Genomic DNA, 13,661 nt, shown 5'->3' with positions numbered 1-13,661 from the left:
AGGAAGTGCCAGAAACGAGAGCCAGAGACCAAGGAGGAATGCCCTTGGCATTTACTTCTGTTTACATCACACAGCTGGGGAGGGAGGAGAAGACACCCCCCCACCCATTCAAAGCAGTTCCATACATTGCAGAAGAAGCAGCTCAAGATGAGTAATGCTGGAGCAGAATTCCTCCTTTCTGTACTGCTGCATAGACTGCCCCTTCAAATACATGGCAGACTAGTATCTGGGTCTGGCTGTCTAATTGGAAGGCTACAATATTAATTATTTTGTGCTCCTTACACATTTTGAGCACTGGATGCTGCTTTGATCTGCTTAGGGAAGAAAAGGAGCCGACAAACCAAGAAATCAAAACAAACCTGCTTCCAGAAAAGCAGCTATCTCCTGCATCCGCCTAGTCTCTTCAAGGTCGCAGGCTCTGTTCAAGGTCACAGGCAGCAGGGCTTGCAGCAAATGCAGAGGACTGAATACACACACACCTACAACCATCCCCCTGTGAAGGAAGCTTTTACATACTTAGGTATGGGGCCCTTTTGACCTTTGTCAGCAGCTGGGAGATAGGCTGCATTTCACTGGGAACTTCCGCGAACCCCGTGTGCTTGTACAGAACTACACATTCATGATGATTTCCCCAGCCTGCTGCCCTCTGTATTGGCTGGGACTGATGAGAACAATAAACCAAAACATCTGGATGGCACCAGGTTGAGAAAGGTTGCTCAGGACTCTCAAGGAGCTGAACTTTCACCATTGGGTCACTCTTTCCTATGAAAAAATTCTATAAGCCTCTGATCCTTCTTAAGCAGATTAAGTGTATATACCTCACCGACAACAGCACTGTGTTATAATTTGGAATTAATATAATAACCACCACCGCCCGTCCATCTGCCTGGGTTTCCCCAGCCACTCTGAGTGGCTTCCAGCACATATAAAAACATAATCAAATATCAAACATTAAAAAAAACTTCTCCGATACAGGGCTGCCTTCAGATGTTGTGTAGTTCTTTTATCTCCTTGACACCTGATAGGAGGGTGTTCCACAGGGAAGGCACCACTACCAAGAAGGCCCTCTGCCTAGTTCCCTGTAACTTCACTTCTCGCAGTGAGGGAACCGCCAGAAGGCTCTCAGATGTGAACCTTGGTATCTGGGCTGAACAATTTTACCAGTTCCACAAACATACTTGCAGAAATGTTTTGCACATTGGTGTCTCAGTCTGATCAGTGTAGGGGTGTAGCCAAGAGCCCACATAACCAACTCTGAGCTTCACAAAAAAAGAGCCAAGTGGAAGGAAAGCAACAGTAGGTCAGTGGAAGCAACATTTATGATATCTAAAACGGGCCTCTAGCTTTCAAAGCCAGCCTACGCTCTGTTAGGAATCCAACTAGTCTCGCCAGCCACTGTACCTCCTAATCTGCCACGTGTGCCATGAATTACACAAGCACTTCTGCATAGTCACGAAACTTCAGCTGCCACTGAGCGAAGCTCAACAGCAAACCTCGCACACTAAAAATACATCCTCTTCCCTTGCTATTTGAAGAGCGGATAGGCCCCATCCGTTTTGTCGGCTTACTAAATCAGCTGCACCTGAAGCTGCCAGCTACTTGTGTACTTTCAATGCAAGACACAGCTAACAGGAAATGGCGTTCCTCAAAACACCCACAGATGCTCCGTCAAAAAGCTCAGCACTCTAGAGGCTTCTCTATCCAGGACAGTTGTCAGATTTGGGGCAGGAGCAGGGTGGGGAGAAATCTGCAAGAAGCATGGGCTTGCCAATAGCTAGTAACAAGTTGCAATTAAGTTGTTTTTAATATACTAGTGATAATGCATTTTGCATTAATTGCTAACCACCAATGATTAAAGTTATTAAATATAATTAAGTTTACTAGAGGAACAGGAAGATTCATCTCATAACCACTGACATGTTTGTGCGATACAGGAAGTGTGGCTCAGTGCCTGAGCTATGATGGCCACGTTGTATTTTATTATTCTTCGCGAGTTTTTCTACTTTTTAAACTCTTTTTGTTTTAGACAAAGGTAAGGAGGAGTCCCAGACTTGTTCACACAGTCACCTATAAGACAAAATCCATAGATGGCCCTCTACAGTGGGCAGCTGATAAATGTCTTGCCTTTCTAGTTTTCAAAATAAACTCAAAAGCTGAACACAAACAGCCTGAAAATTCAAAGCTGAGCCAAATTTCCGTATTCACTCGTAACAAAGGAATAAAGAGATTCGCGAGGAGTGGGTGAGGACATAGCATAAGCATTTTCTTCAAGCTTTTTCCATCCAAGATTTTACAATTTCTCACTGGAAGAAATCCATTCTCAATATTGAGAGGTTTTTAATACAGCAGCCCAAATGCATTCCTAGAATACAGTTGATTAATATTTAGCAAGATGTCTGTGTAGAAAGAATGGAGATTGTGTAAAGCATTTTTGGGGGGGGGGTGTAAGAGGCAGTCCTTTTCATAAATCAAATTAAACCACTGATACCATGGGAGCTGCCACTCTGCTGGTTTTGTATGTGTTCTTCTAAATTCTGCATTTTGCTTACCGGTATTTTAAAAAATAGACTTTGTTCAGCTGTCTATGTTGTGACATGGCTAAAGTCCTCAGTTCCTTCTCAGAAAGGTGCTTGACAAGAGTCAAACACATGCAACCTGACCCCCACGCCAGCTTTACTGAGAAATTGCTATGAGTTCAACAGGAATCGCTCCCAATGACTTAGGATTCTACCTATTAGTAGTCTATATATATTTTTGCTTATGCAGAAGATTAGCATAATCACATGAAGCAATTTGTTCCCACTCCAACAGCAGTCCACCTTAAGTATTCATTGCCTAATAATGGCATATCTGTGATATTTAATTAAGGGCAGGGAGGGAAACAGGATGAGACCAAGGCCCAATGAAGTGCAATCTACCCAATCTACCTTTCCCTCCATTACCAGCGTTGCCGAGAAAAATAACAGAACCAGCTTTCCAAGAGTTCTTCAAGCAGTGGCACCAGAGGCGTAGAAGGATGGGGGGGGGGGCACAGGATATAGAATGGTAAGAGTTGGAAGGGAGCCGAAGGGTCATCTAGTTCAACCTCCCACAATGCAGGAATCTCAGCTACAGCATCCAGTAGTCCAACAACTTTCAATTAAAGCTTAGGAGCCTGAACAGAATTCAGATTCCTATCCTTACATCTTGCAGTTCCTAAAGCTCAGATCTGCTAATACGGTCCTCTAGGCGCCTCATAGCTCTGTGGAAAGGAACAACACGTTTGTATGTCAAAGCTCCTATGTTGAATCCCTGACATTGCAATTCGAGATGAGACTCTCAAGACTCTCAATCAGTGTAAAACAGTGCTGAACTGGACCGTTTGACTCCAGGACAGCGTTCTGTATTCCACTTGGGCTTTGAGATATCAAAAGGCAACGCCAGCATTGTTTCTAGGTTAGGCTTCCCTGTTCTTTTGCCGCACAGATTTTATTTATTTATTATTAATCTTGTTATTTATTATTATTTATTAAATTTGTATACAGTCGTACCTTGGAAGTCAAACGGAATCCATTCCGGGAGTCCGTTTGACTTCCAAAATGTTCGAAAGCCAAATCGCGGCTTCTGGTTGGCTACAGGAAGCTCCTGCAGCCAATCAGAAGCCGTGGAAGCCCCATCGGGTGTTTGGTTTCCAAAAGAACATTCGCAAACCGGAAGAATAATTTCTGGGTTTGCAGCGTTCGGGAGCCAAAACATCCGAGTTCCAGGGCGTTCAACAACCAAGGTATGACTGTACTACCCTATACCTGCAGGTCTCCAGGGGGTTCACGACATAAAAGCACAATACAAAAGCACAAAAAACATAATGAAAACAAAAACAAGAACAACCCAATCTCAAATGCGCTTTGAGATATCAGAAGGCAAAGCCAGCATCATTTCCAGGTCAGCCTTCCCTGTCCTTTTGCCCTCCAGATGTTTTTGACTACATCTGTCATCAGCCCCAGCTGGCAGTCAATTGTCAGGGATGGGAGTTATAGTCCAGCAACATTTGGAGGGCAGCAAAAGCTGGGGAAGAAGAAGAGGAGGAGGAGGAGGAAGAGTTTGGATTTGATATCCCGCTTTATCACTACCCTAAGGAGTCTCAAAGTGGCTAACATTCTCCTTTCCCTTCCTCCCCCACAACAAACACATCTATGAGGTGAGTGGGGCTGAGAGACTTCAAAGAAGTGTGACTAGCCCAAGGTCACCCAGCAGCTGCATGTGGAGGAGCGGAGACGCGAACCCGGTTCACCAGATTATGAGTCTACCGCTCTTAACCACTGCACCACACTGGCTCTCCAGGTGCACTTTTTTTTTTTTGGCGGGGGACGGGAAGGAAGACAGTCCTTTATTTCTAGGATCATGACTTAATCCTGAAAACTAAAGCTTTGCAGAATGACAGTCAACACAATTTACACTAGCGCAACTGCGCTCTTTTTGGAAGCATCAGTCTGGCAATCTACCTTTCTGGTTAACGTGACGAGTTGACAAAAGTCCACCCACTTTGCCATGTTCTCTCACGACATGCCAAGGTAGGGCAGAAAGTCATTTTGACTGTTTTATGGCGAGCGCCTTAAGAGACTTCTATGGATGACTGGTTAGGAAGTTCTGATGAAGCTCATCTATGGAAACATTTTGTGCAAGTCCTAACAGGGACTTTACAATCTGAAGATGGTGAACGCCAAATAAATTCATGTAACTCTTTGCAACCCGACAGCCTGCCTCTTAAGGAACATAATTCTCATATGGAGGAAGTGTGTGGGAGACAGAATGAGAGCACAATTTTCTTGCTATCACCGTACTCCAATTGTTTATTCTAACCAGGATTTCTTAAGAAGTTACACCTGACCTTTAAGATGCCGCGGGGGGGGGGGATCCATAATGTTTTGATGCTATCGAAGGAGCAGCCTCTCTGTAGGTTTCCCCCCTTTTTTTACAAGCAATCACATATGTACTAGTTGGATGATCATACATGTCAGGCATGGCAGCGTTTGGCACCTCGCTCTGTTCTGCACCATTTAAGAACTGAAATCATCTGAAAACTAAAGCAGAACAGAAGCTTGCCCATCGAGTTCAAGTGCTTCCTTTGTGGGCTTCTCAGCTGGCGAGTGAGAAAGAATTCCAGAGGTCATCTAATCCAAGAATGGAGAACCTATTGCATCCAAAGTACCCCCTGCAGATTAGGACCAGAGACCCGAAACAGCAGCATATGCTTAGATTGCATGCACAATAACAGTGCCCCCAAGGACAACCAAAGTTGCAATAAATGTACTCAAAACCTCCTGTTGTTTTTGGAAAGGTTTATAATCCTTTGCAATGACTGCATGACACACAATTTTCCTTCCTTCAGCATACAGCCCCCAAAGAGCAACAGGTGACCATCAGGTGTCCAGGCCTTCGCTCCTCCCCATTTTCCAGCTAGTCTTTGCAACCCAGACCCTAGGCTAGCTGCAGAACATCAAATGCACTTTCAACATATCCATTTAATATTTACATTCAAGCAATTCATAATAATTGGAAGCTTATAGTTTAGACATTTCTAGTAGCAGCAGTTTCTATAATAGCTCGTTTAGCTTTAGATAATGATTATTATTAACTTTTTTTTTTTGCACACTGAAAACAAGAATGCGTTGGACACGGTATCAAAAAATATATACCAGAGGAAAAGGGATGGTCCTGCAGTTTTATGAAAAGGGAAAGTAGTGGGGGAAACAAAAACCAGAAGTGGCTTTTAAAAAGGGAGGAAAATGAAAATATTCTGATATAGCTTTTAATATATATATAATATATGTATTTAATATAATTATATATATATATAGGGCAAATCTAGGGAAACTCCATAAATCTAGTCTTTTCTTAATATTTCATTATATAAATACCTACAAATAAATATAATTGCGTGGCCCACCTTGGAGGGGAGGGGGGGCTGCCTTCAGCTCAAACAATACATTTTCAGCAACACCACATACAAACGGGAGCAAGAACGACTCGACAAGTTAGCACTGTTAAAATATAATACTATGTAACTCTCCCGTCAAGTTAACTGGGAAGCCGCCACCCCTGACTACTTCCTGGTGTACGAGACCCATGGAGGGTGGAGATGGCCTCCCCCCCCCGGGAGGAACCAACCAAGATGGAAGACCACCCTCTAGCGAAGAATTGCCGCGCCGCACCCCACCCTCCCTTCTTCTGAGGCGTGGCAGGGGTCGTAGGCCACATCTGATCTTGGGCGGGTGGCACCATAGAGTTACTCTCTGGGCAGAACAATACCTTAGAGGAGGAGGAGGAGGGATGGGGGGTCGGTCATGTGTTAGGCTGCCCAGGGAGAGGGCTGAAGCCTGCGCCTCCTCACACTGTCACATATTCCTTAAAGGTCACAGTCAGGCAGTTCGCCGTCACATCCGTTATTATTATATTCCCAAAGAAAGGCTTGAACTCCTGCGCGGGCTCCTCCTCCTCCTCTTCTTCTTCCACCTCAAAGCGTTCCACTGGCTTCGGAGGCTCCGGCGCCGGTGGGTCGGACGGCACTGGCAAAGCCTCTGGCTTAATGTGCACCAGGCCGGGCTCACTGTCCCCCCGCACCTTGACGCACCGCAAGTCTATGGGCTCGTCCAAGTCAGAGTCCAGCAGGATGACCTCGGGCTGGGAGGCCGGAAGCGCTCCTCGGGTCTCGGGTCTCTCCGGGGTAGGGGGGCCAAGGCAGGTGGGGGCGCTGATGCTCCGGGAAGTGAGCCGCTTCTTGCCGCCCTCCTTGTCCCTGTGGGGTTCGGAGAGGCAGCGCTTGCGCGACCCACCGCAACTGGGCGAGAGGTTCAGCCCAACGCATGACGCAGCAGCAGTAGCAGAGTTCTGTTCCTGCGGCCTGGAGTCCAGGGGCCACGGGGCGAGGTTGGGCCTGGTGGTGAGCTGCAGAGGCTGCTGCTCAGGAATGGGTGGCTCTTTGCTAGGGGCTGTAGTCTTTTGGCAGTTGGTCCCATGCTCAGCAGGCCCTTTACTTGGCTCTGCCCCAGATTTCCCTTGGGGGTCGCTGCCCGGCCATCTCTCCGCCCCGGGCTTTTTCCACGACTCCTGCCTGTCCTCGGAGGCCGCCCTCTTAGCAGTCCTGTCCTCAGCCACTCGCTTCTTGGGTGCCTCTCCAGATTTGATCTTCACGGCCTGCATGCCGTTCTCCATGTACTTGCTCATGACAATCACAATGCGTCCGTTCTTGTTCTTGTTCTTGACGATCTTCATCTTGCCGCCGATCCCGTTGCTGCTCACGCCGTCCCGGGGAGGGGGCGGCGGGGGCGGCCCCGTGCCGCTGGAAAGGTTCTTCTCTGCGCCGTTCTTCCCTTCGGCACCCCCCAGGTTCTTCACAGGGTTCAGCAGGCTTTTGGCCGAGCCATGAGACCATTTGTCCATGTGGGACATCAAGGGGCTCTTGCTGTGGTCCAAGCAGGCCTGCCCTTGGTGAGGCTCCTTGCTGCCAGGCTGGTAATGGGGCTCGTACATCTTGGGGTCAGGCTGGTAGTGGTGGTGTTTCTTGCTGTTCAGCTGGTAGTAGTACTTCCCTTTGCCGTGAGACTTGATGTTGCTCTCCTTGCCGTTGGGCTGGTACTGGTGGTGCTTCTTACTGTTGAGTTCGTACTGATGCTGCTGGCTTTTGCCAGAGCTGCCCAGGTCCAGCTTGGGCCTATTCTCCACGGCAGGGTCTTGGAGGCCAGTGAGGACATTGGAACGGCGTGCAAAGGATGGCAGCTGCAAGGAGGAGGAGCGGGGAGGGGGGGGAAACAATCCATTAAGGGCTTTGAAAGAGAGAGGAGGGAAGCACATTTTACAAGCCTACTGAAACAGATCCTGTAAGACCCAAAACTTTTAACAGCAACAGTTTTTAAAGGGTTTCTCCAGCTGTTTTTGGACTGCAAATCCCATCATCCCTGACCACTGGTCCTGCTAGCTAGGGATGATGGGAGTTGTGATCCAAAAACAGCTGGAGACCCAAGTTTGGGGGAACCCTGTTCTAAAAAGCCTAGTCCAGGCATAGGCAACCTTCGGCTCTCCAGATGTTTTGGCCTACAACTCCCATGATCCCTAGCTAACAGGACCAGTGGTCAGGGATGATGGGAATTGTAGTCTGAAACATCTGGAGAGCCGAAGGTTGCTGACCCCTGGCCTAGTCCAACAACCTCATCCCACCTTTCCCTTAAGTGGCTGAGATATAAGTGAAATTAGAGGCGACAAGAAATCTTTTTAGTCAATGGTCCTTTGGAGCACAAGGGGGGAAGGATTTCTAAGAAACGTATGTGGAAATCGGGGCAGGCTGGGGCAGGGACAATGCTGCTGTGAACAGCACTCCTTGGCTCCTGTTACATACTTCTTGCCAAGGCACAGCCATCTTGCATTGTGGGTCTCCGCAAGTGAAGCAGGAAGTGTATTTCACAGCCAACTGGGCTACCAAACACAGAATGCAAGGTGGAAGAGAACACCTAAGAATTCTCCTTCTTCTGCTGATTCAAAGACTCCACCAATAAATCTCTTTTGCGGGACACAGAGGGCTCAGTCATGGTCACCCACAACAGGGACCACATTTGCTGGGTACTTCTCAGAATATATTCCACACATACTGGCAAAAGGACCTATGAAGTCACAGGATGGCCAGGGTTTCCTCTGCTATTTAGAGTTAACAAGGCATGTGTGTGTGTGTGTGTGTGTACAAACACGCTGTCTCCCAGAGCATGATGAAACCAAGATGAAATTCTCTTCCCCTGGGAAAGGCACCAGACAAGGAAGCGGATATTTATTAATTAAACAAAAACAGAACAGGCGTTCAGAAAGCCTTCTTAAAAAAAAAAAATCAGCTTGCTCAGCGAGATTCCCATTTCAGGAATTGTCTACTGTTATTTTCTTATCTGACTTTGAAAGTTAGGAGAGTAGGAAGCAGAGGAACTGATTGGACTTACCTGAACCACCAATGGCTTTGGTTTTGGTCCTCGTTTGCGGTACCCCATAAGTTGCTCCTGCCTCTCCCTGAAGAGATATAAAAATCAATAGCGATGCAATTAGGAAACCTCTCTCCCAACAACACACCAAAGAGGACAAGGGAGAGAAAAATGTCCTTTACCGTGTGGGTTAACCGTGAACACAAGATTAAGGCTGCAATCCTAAACCCTCTTACTTGGAAGTAAGCCACAATGAACACAGTGGGACTTCTAAGTAAGGAATCACAGAGCTAGGCAGCATTTTTACTGCAGAGCAGCAGCAGCAGGAGGCTACAGCACTAAAGGCAACAAGACTAAATGCTAAAAGGTCATGGGGAATTAACACAAGCCAGCAAGCACTGCTGCCTCGAGCCCCTACAGGGTATCAGCGGAGGGACGAAATGCACAGACAAGCAAAGGGTGGGAGAAAATTTAACACAGCACCGAGATAACACCTATCATGCTTTGCACATGTAAATGCTAAGGCAGGGTAACAAGTGGAAGAACAACTTAAAAAAAGCAATAACCCAGAATACACATAGTAACCCAATATGGGCATAAGAAATACTCCCTCCAAATTAGTATGCAATCCTGCACACTTTCCAGGGAATGAGCTCCACCGAATTCAGTCGGATTTACTCTTGAATATACATTGATAGGATTGCACTGTTAAGTGTAATGCATGGAAATGCCTTGCATCTCTACCCCCAAGAAATTATCAAGATCTAGGACTTCACAGACAAGTAAATAAATAAAAATCTAGTTCTCATGGAGACCAGCATTTTCCGCAACCATGCAAAGAGGCATAGAAACGCAACAGCTTTTGAAACCAGCCAATCTGATATTTTGCAACAAAACAAGTCATTGAATTACTATGGCCAAGTCTCTCAGGGGGCCATTTTAGCACTTTAAATGGGGCTGAAATATATCTTTTCCGAGGCCGCTTTTTTTTTTTTTTTTTTGCCAACTAACCCACCATTTTGATAGAAGTTTTAATTTTAAAATGTCAAAACAAATGCAAATGCTGCAATTCGAAGAACATTTGGGAGAAAGCAAGTCTTATGTAGGCGACAGTCCAATCCTATCAATGTCTATTCAAAAGTAGGTTTCCTCTAGTTTTATGGGGCGCATTCCAAGAAAAGTAAAATCACACCCTAAGTTGAGTTTATTTCCAATGAAACACACCTAAGGTTTTGCTTACAGCTAGGTCATTAAAACTCACTGAAAACCATGGGGGAAGGGGCTTACTTCTGAATAAACATGGTTAGGAGAACCTGGGTGGAAACAATGACTGCAGACTTTTAAGCTTTTCTTTCTGCTTCCACTCCCCTGACTGCCACAGGAGACAATCTTTACTGAGTCCTTTCTTGCTTCTCTTAAGAAGCCACCCATAAATAGCAATCTGCAACTAGAGTGTAGAAAGGTGCAAGTGTGCACTGGGAGTTGAGGGAGATCTTGTGTACTGTAATGGCAAAAACATATGGGTGCTGACAGCAAATCCTAGACAAAGTGCATCCGAGGGGGAAGTCCAGGCAAGTCTCCACCCTCCTTGCACTCGCTTACCCCACGCTGAAGGTGTTTGGGTAACCAGAAGCCAACCTCCCACCCATCCCACGCGCTGCCTGCAGAGGAGATGGGAGTCACAAAACCAAACACACACACACACACAACACGAGAAGGAAAGCAGGAACTGCCCTGGATGCTAATCACCTCATTAGGATTCACATAATGCACCCCTTCCCCCCACCGCTGCCTCGGAGGCCACTCATGTACTGAAGAGGGAGGGGAGAACGTGCTCCAGGCGCCTGAACCGCAAAGTAACCAAATTATCGATCGAACGCGGGAAAGGGAGGGGCGGAGCCTGAGGAGGTGCCGCCCCCACCAGGGGCTGGCCGGAGCGGAGCAGGGTCAGTGCAAAGCCAGCAACTAGCGCCGTTTCCAAGGTGTGCAGTTCAGGCACCTGGAGAAGCAACCTCTCTTTCTCCGCCCCCCCCCGCCCCCCATATCCTGCACGGCTCAGAGTCCTCAAGCTTCGGGCAGCTTGGCAAACGCACCGAGTGGTGACTGTGGTGGGAGAAAAAAAATGCAAGTGCCTCTCCCCGACGTCGCCTCCTATTCCCCAAGTTTACACTTCGGTTTGCGCCAAAATCCTAAGGGAAACGAGGCGCACACAAAAAGGCAAGCCTATGGCAGCATCAGCAACAGCAGCAGCAGAGCCGTATTATGCAGTGGGGTCGACCCAATCTCCCGCTAGGGCAGCCTGGGCTCGACGAGAGCTGCATTTTGCAGCCACACACACGACGTGGGAGGGGCTCTCTGCGAGAGGTTTCCGCAGCAGCGATTCTCCCCAGGCAGGCTCTCAGAAAATGCCAAGCGCAAGAGCGGCCAAGCTGGCAAGCAGCGCGCACACCCGCCGCCTCTCCCTTCCGTCACGTGCCAGCACCCACCACCTTGCAACGACCGAGGCAAGGCAACTCCAGCGTCGTCCGTAAAGGAAGTCCCTGCGCTGCAGCGGCGAAGGGGTTAAAGCGGAGTTCCGTCACGCGCAGCGCCGCTTGCACAAGGCTGCCACGCTCCCTGCGACCTGTGCTACTGCAGCAACAGCAACAGCAGCAGCAAAGAAAGGTCCTCGGCACTCCGCGGCCCACCCCGGGACTACGCACCTCCCGCGCAAAAGCAGTGGCTGTTTCTAGGCTCCCCCCTCGTCCACCGAAAATGGATCTGGGTGTACAGCTCCTGACACGGGCAGACAGGCAGAAAAACAGACACCCCCTTTGCGCCATAAGCTCTCACCTGTTCTGAAAGGCGATTAAGAGCCTGGGATCCAGGATGTTTTCCTCCGGCTCCCACGTGTTATACCTTGCAAAGGAAATGAAAGGAGGTTTTTATTTATTTATTTTAAATGCACACCACTTAGCTATATAGTGCAATAATTCACATTTGTAGTTCTCGATGGGAGCTCTTATACATACACACACACACACACACAAGCACACAAGCTGCATGTTAAGGGGCCATTTTAGAGACTGGCCAAGTTAGCCGCCGCCCCCCTCCGGCTTCCCAAGACAGATTTCAAAGTGCGCATTCAGGACTCCAGCCGCTACAGGGAACTGGGGGATGGGCGGAGGGGCTGTAGACTGGGCGGGCGGAGCAGATAATCTTGTTTATTTAGCGCGGTTATTATTCCGGAAGAATGCCATGCATGTGGCGGCGGGCCAAAAGCCCCCCCTCCAAATCTGCCCCCTCCGCTGTTTCGGCATCCTACCCAGTTCCAGCGCCTTTCCCGCCCCCGCCCCCTCCTCGTAGGCTCTGTCATCCAGACCCCCACGGAGCTTCCCAGCTTCCGCACGTCTCCTCTGATCCAGCAGAAGTAGCAGCACGGACCGAGGGACGGTCAAGTTCATCGCAGTCCCCTCCCAGTCAGTAGGGCAGCACCCTGGTGACAGTGAGTGGCCGCCTTCCCCCGGGTGTCTCTCCTTCTCGGGCCAGATTCGAGGATTTAAATCGGATCCTATTCAATGTAGCTATTATTTATTTATGGGAGGTCCTCCCCCTTCTCCTGCTCTCGCCCTCCCTTCCCTCCTCGATCTCGGGTCTGCTCGGTTCTGCAATATGGAGCCTGCTTTCCAAGGAGCCATTTTCTGCAACTGCTGAACATCAGTCGCCGCCTTGCCTTCTCTCTCTCTCTCTCTCAAGCTGCTGGCTCTGCACCGCTTTGCCTCGTTTCTCTACGCTGCTCTCCCCCCCCCCCAAAATGCATGCATTTCCCCCCTCCTTTTTAAGCATGCGTTAAAAAAAAAAACCCGAGGCATTTTCCGGATTGCTGGAGCATGCAAGCGGAGTGCGTTAGCAGGCAGCAAAGCCAGCAGACTCTGCAGCCCGCTCGAAGGTCCCCCGTCGCCCTTCCCCAGGACTTACTTGGAAGACCATCCTCTCCATTTGACCAGATACTCCACTCGGCCCTGCAAATAAAATAAGGGGAGAGGGGAAGAAATAAAAGACGTCAGTCTCCTGAAAGACCCCCCTACCACGCAGTCTGCAGACCAGCAGCCCTCCCTTCTCCGCCCTGCACCCTGGAGCTGCAAGGACCGTCGCTCGGCTCACCTTCCGGATACGCTTCTTTTCGATGCTTTCCACCGCAAAGACATGCTCGCCCACAGTCGGCAGCTCCATTTTGGGTAGGGGGGTGGGTGGGTGGAGGAGGGGAGCGTGAGATCGGGCGGGGCAGGGAGGAGGGAACCCTGACTGTCTTGCAGTCAGACAGCGCTCTCCGGCTCTCTCGCTGTCTCCGTTCGCTTCGCCTTCCCAGACAACTGAGCTCCAGCCTCTTGCAGCAGCGCAACTCATGCAAATCATCGCAGAGACGTCACGGGGGGGGGCGGGGAGCTCGCTGCCTGTCAAAGAGAAAAGCGGCCCGGGGATTGGCTCGGCGCCGTCGAGGGGCGGGAAAAGCGGGGGAGGGGAAACGGACAGAACGTTAGGGAGGCGGGGGAGAAGGGGCTTCGATTTAATCTCCCCCCGCATGCAGGCGGTGTGTGAGAGCAAGGGGGAGGGGGAGGGTCGACTGCTCCATTGCTCAGCAATCTACCCTAGTCAGCCCCCCCCCACCTAAAATTTCGAAATCCGCCCGTGTAAAAAAAACAAAAAACGTCTCCAGGATGGTATTCAGTCTCTCTGGATGGCAAC

At 49.1% G+C, this 13,661-nt stretch overlaps 1 protein-coding gene across 1 annotated transcript; it reads right to left on the bottom strand.

Annotated features, from left to right (window-relative positions):
- Positions 1–5,301: 5,301 nt before the first annotated feature.
- CBX4 (chromobox 4) lies at positions 5,302–13,211 on the bottom strand. Its single transcript, XM_033139016.1, has 5 exons — positions 13,080–13,211; positions 12,894–12,937; positions 11,769–11,834; positions 8,958–9,024; positions 5,302–7,755 (listed from the first exon to the last, which is right to left on the bottom strand). Exons 1-5 carry the CDS (start codon positions 13,146–13,148, stop codon positions 6,367–6,369), a joined length of 1,635 nt encoding a protein of 544 aa, XP_032994907.1. The 5' UTR covers positions 13,149–13,211; the 3' UTR covers positions 5,302–6,366.
- Positions 13,212–13,661: the final 450 nt, after the last annotated feature.

This window comes from Lacerta agilis, chromosome 2 (assembly GCF_009819535.1).
Source record: "Lacerta agilis isolate rLacAgi1 chromosome 2, rLacAgi1.pri, whole genome shotgun sequence".
NCBI lineage: Eukaryota > Metazoa > Chordata > Lepidosauria > Squamata > Lacertidae > Lacerta > Lacerta agilis.
The sequence above is the reverse complement of the archived record's forward strand: the minus strand, read 5'-3'. Positions and strand labels throughout refer to the sequence as shown.

Excerpts from the sequence above, each read along its gene's own strand:
- CBX4 (XM_033139016.1), bottom strand. The coding sequence starts at position 13,148 with ATGGAGCTGCCGACTGTGGGCGAGCATGTCTTTGCGGTGGAAAGCATC. Across the intron at positions 12,938-13,079 it reads AAAAGAAGCGTATCCGGAAG|GGCCGAGTGGAGTATCTGGT; the intron begins GTGAGCCGAGCG and ends TTTTATTTGCAG. Across the intron at positions 9,025-11,768 it reads TTAATCGCCTTTCAGAACAG|GGAGAGGCAGGAGCAACTTA; the intron begins GTGAGAGCTTAT and ends ATATCTCTTCAG.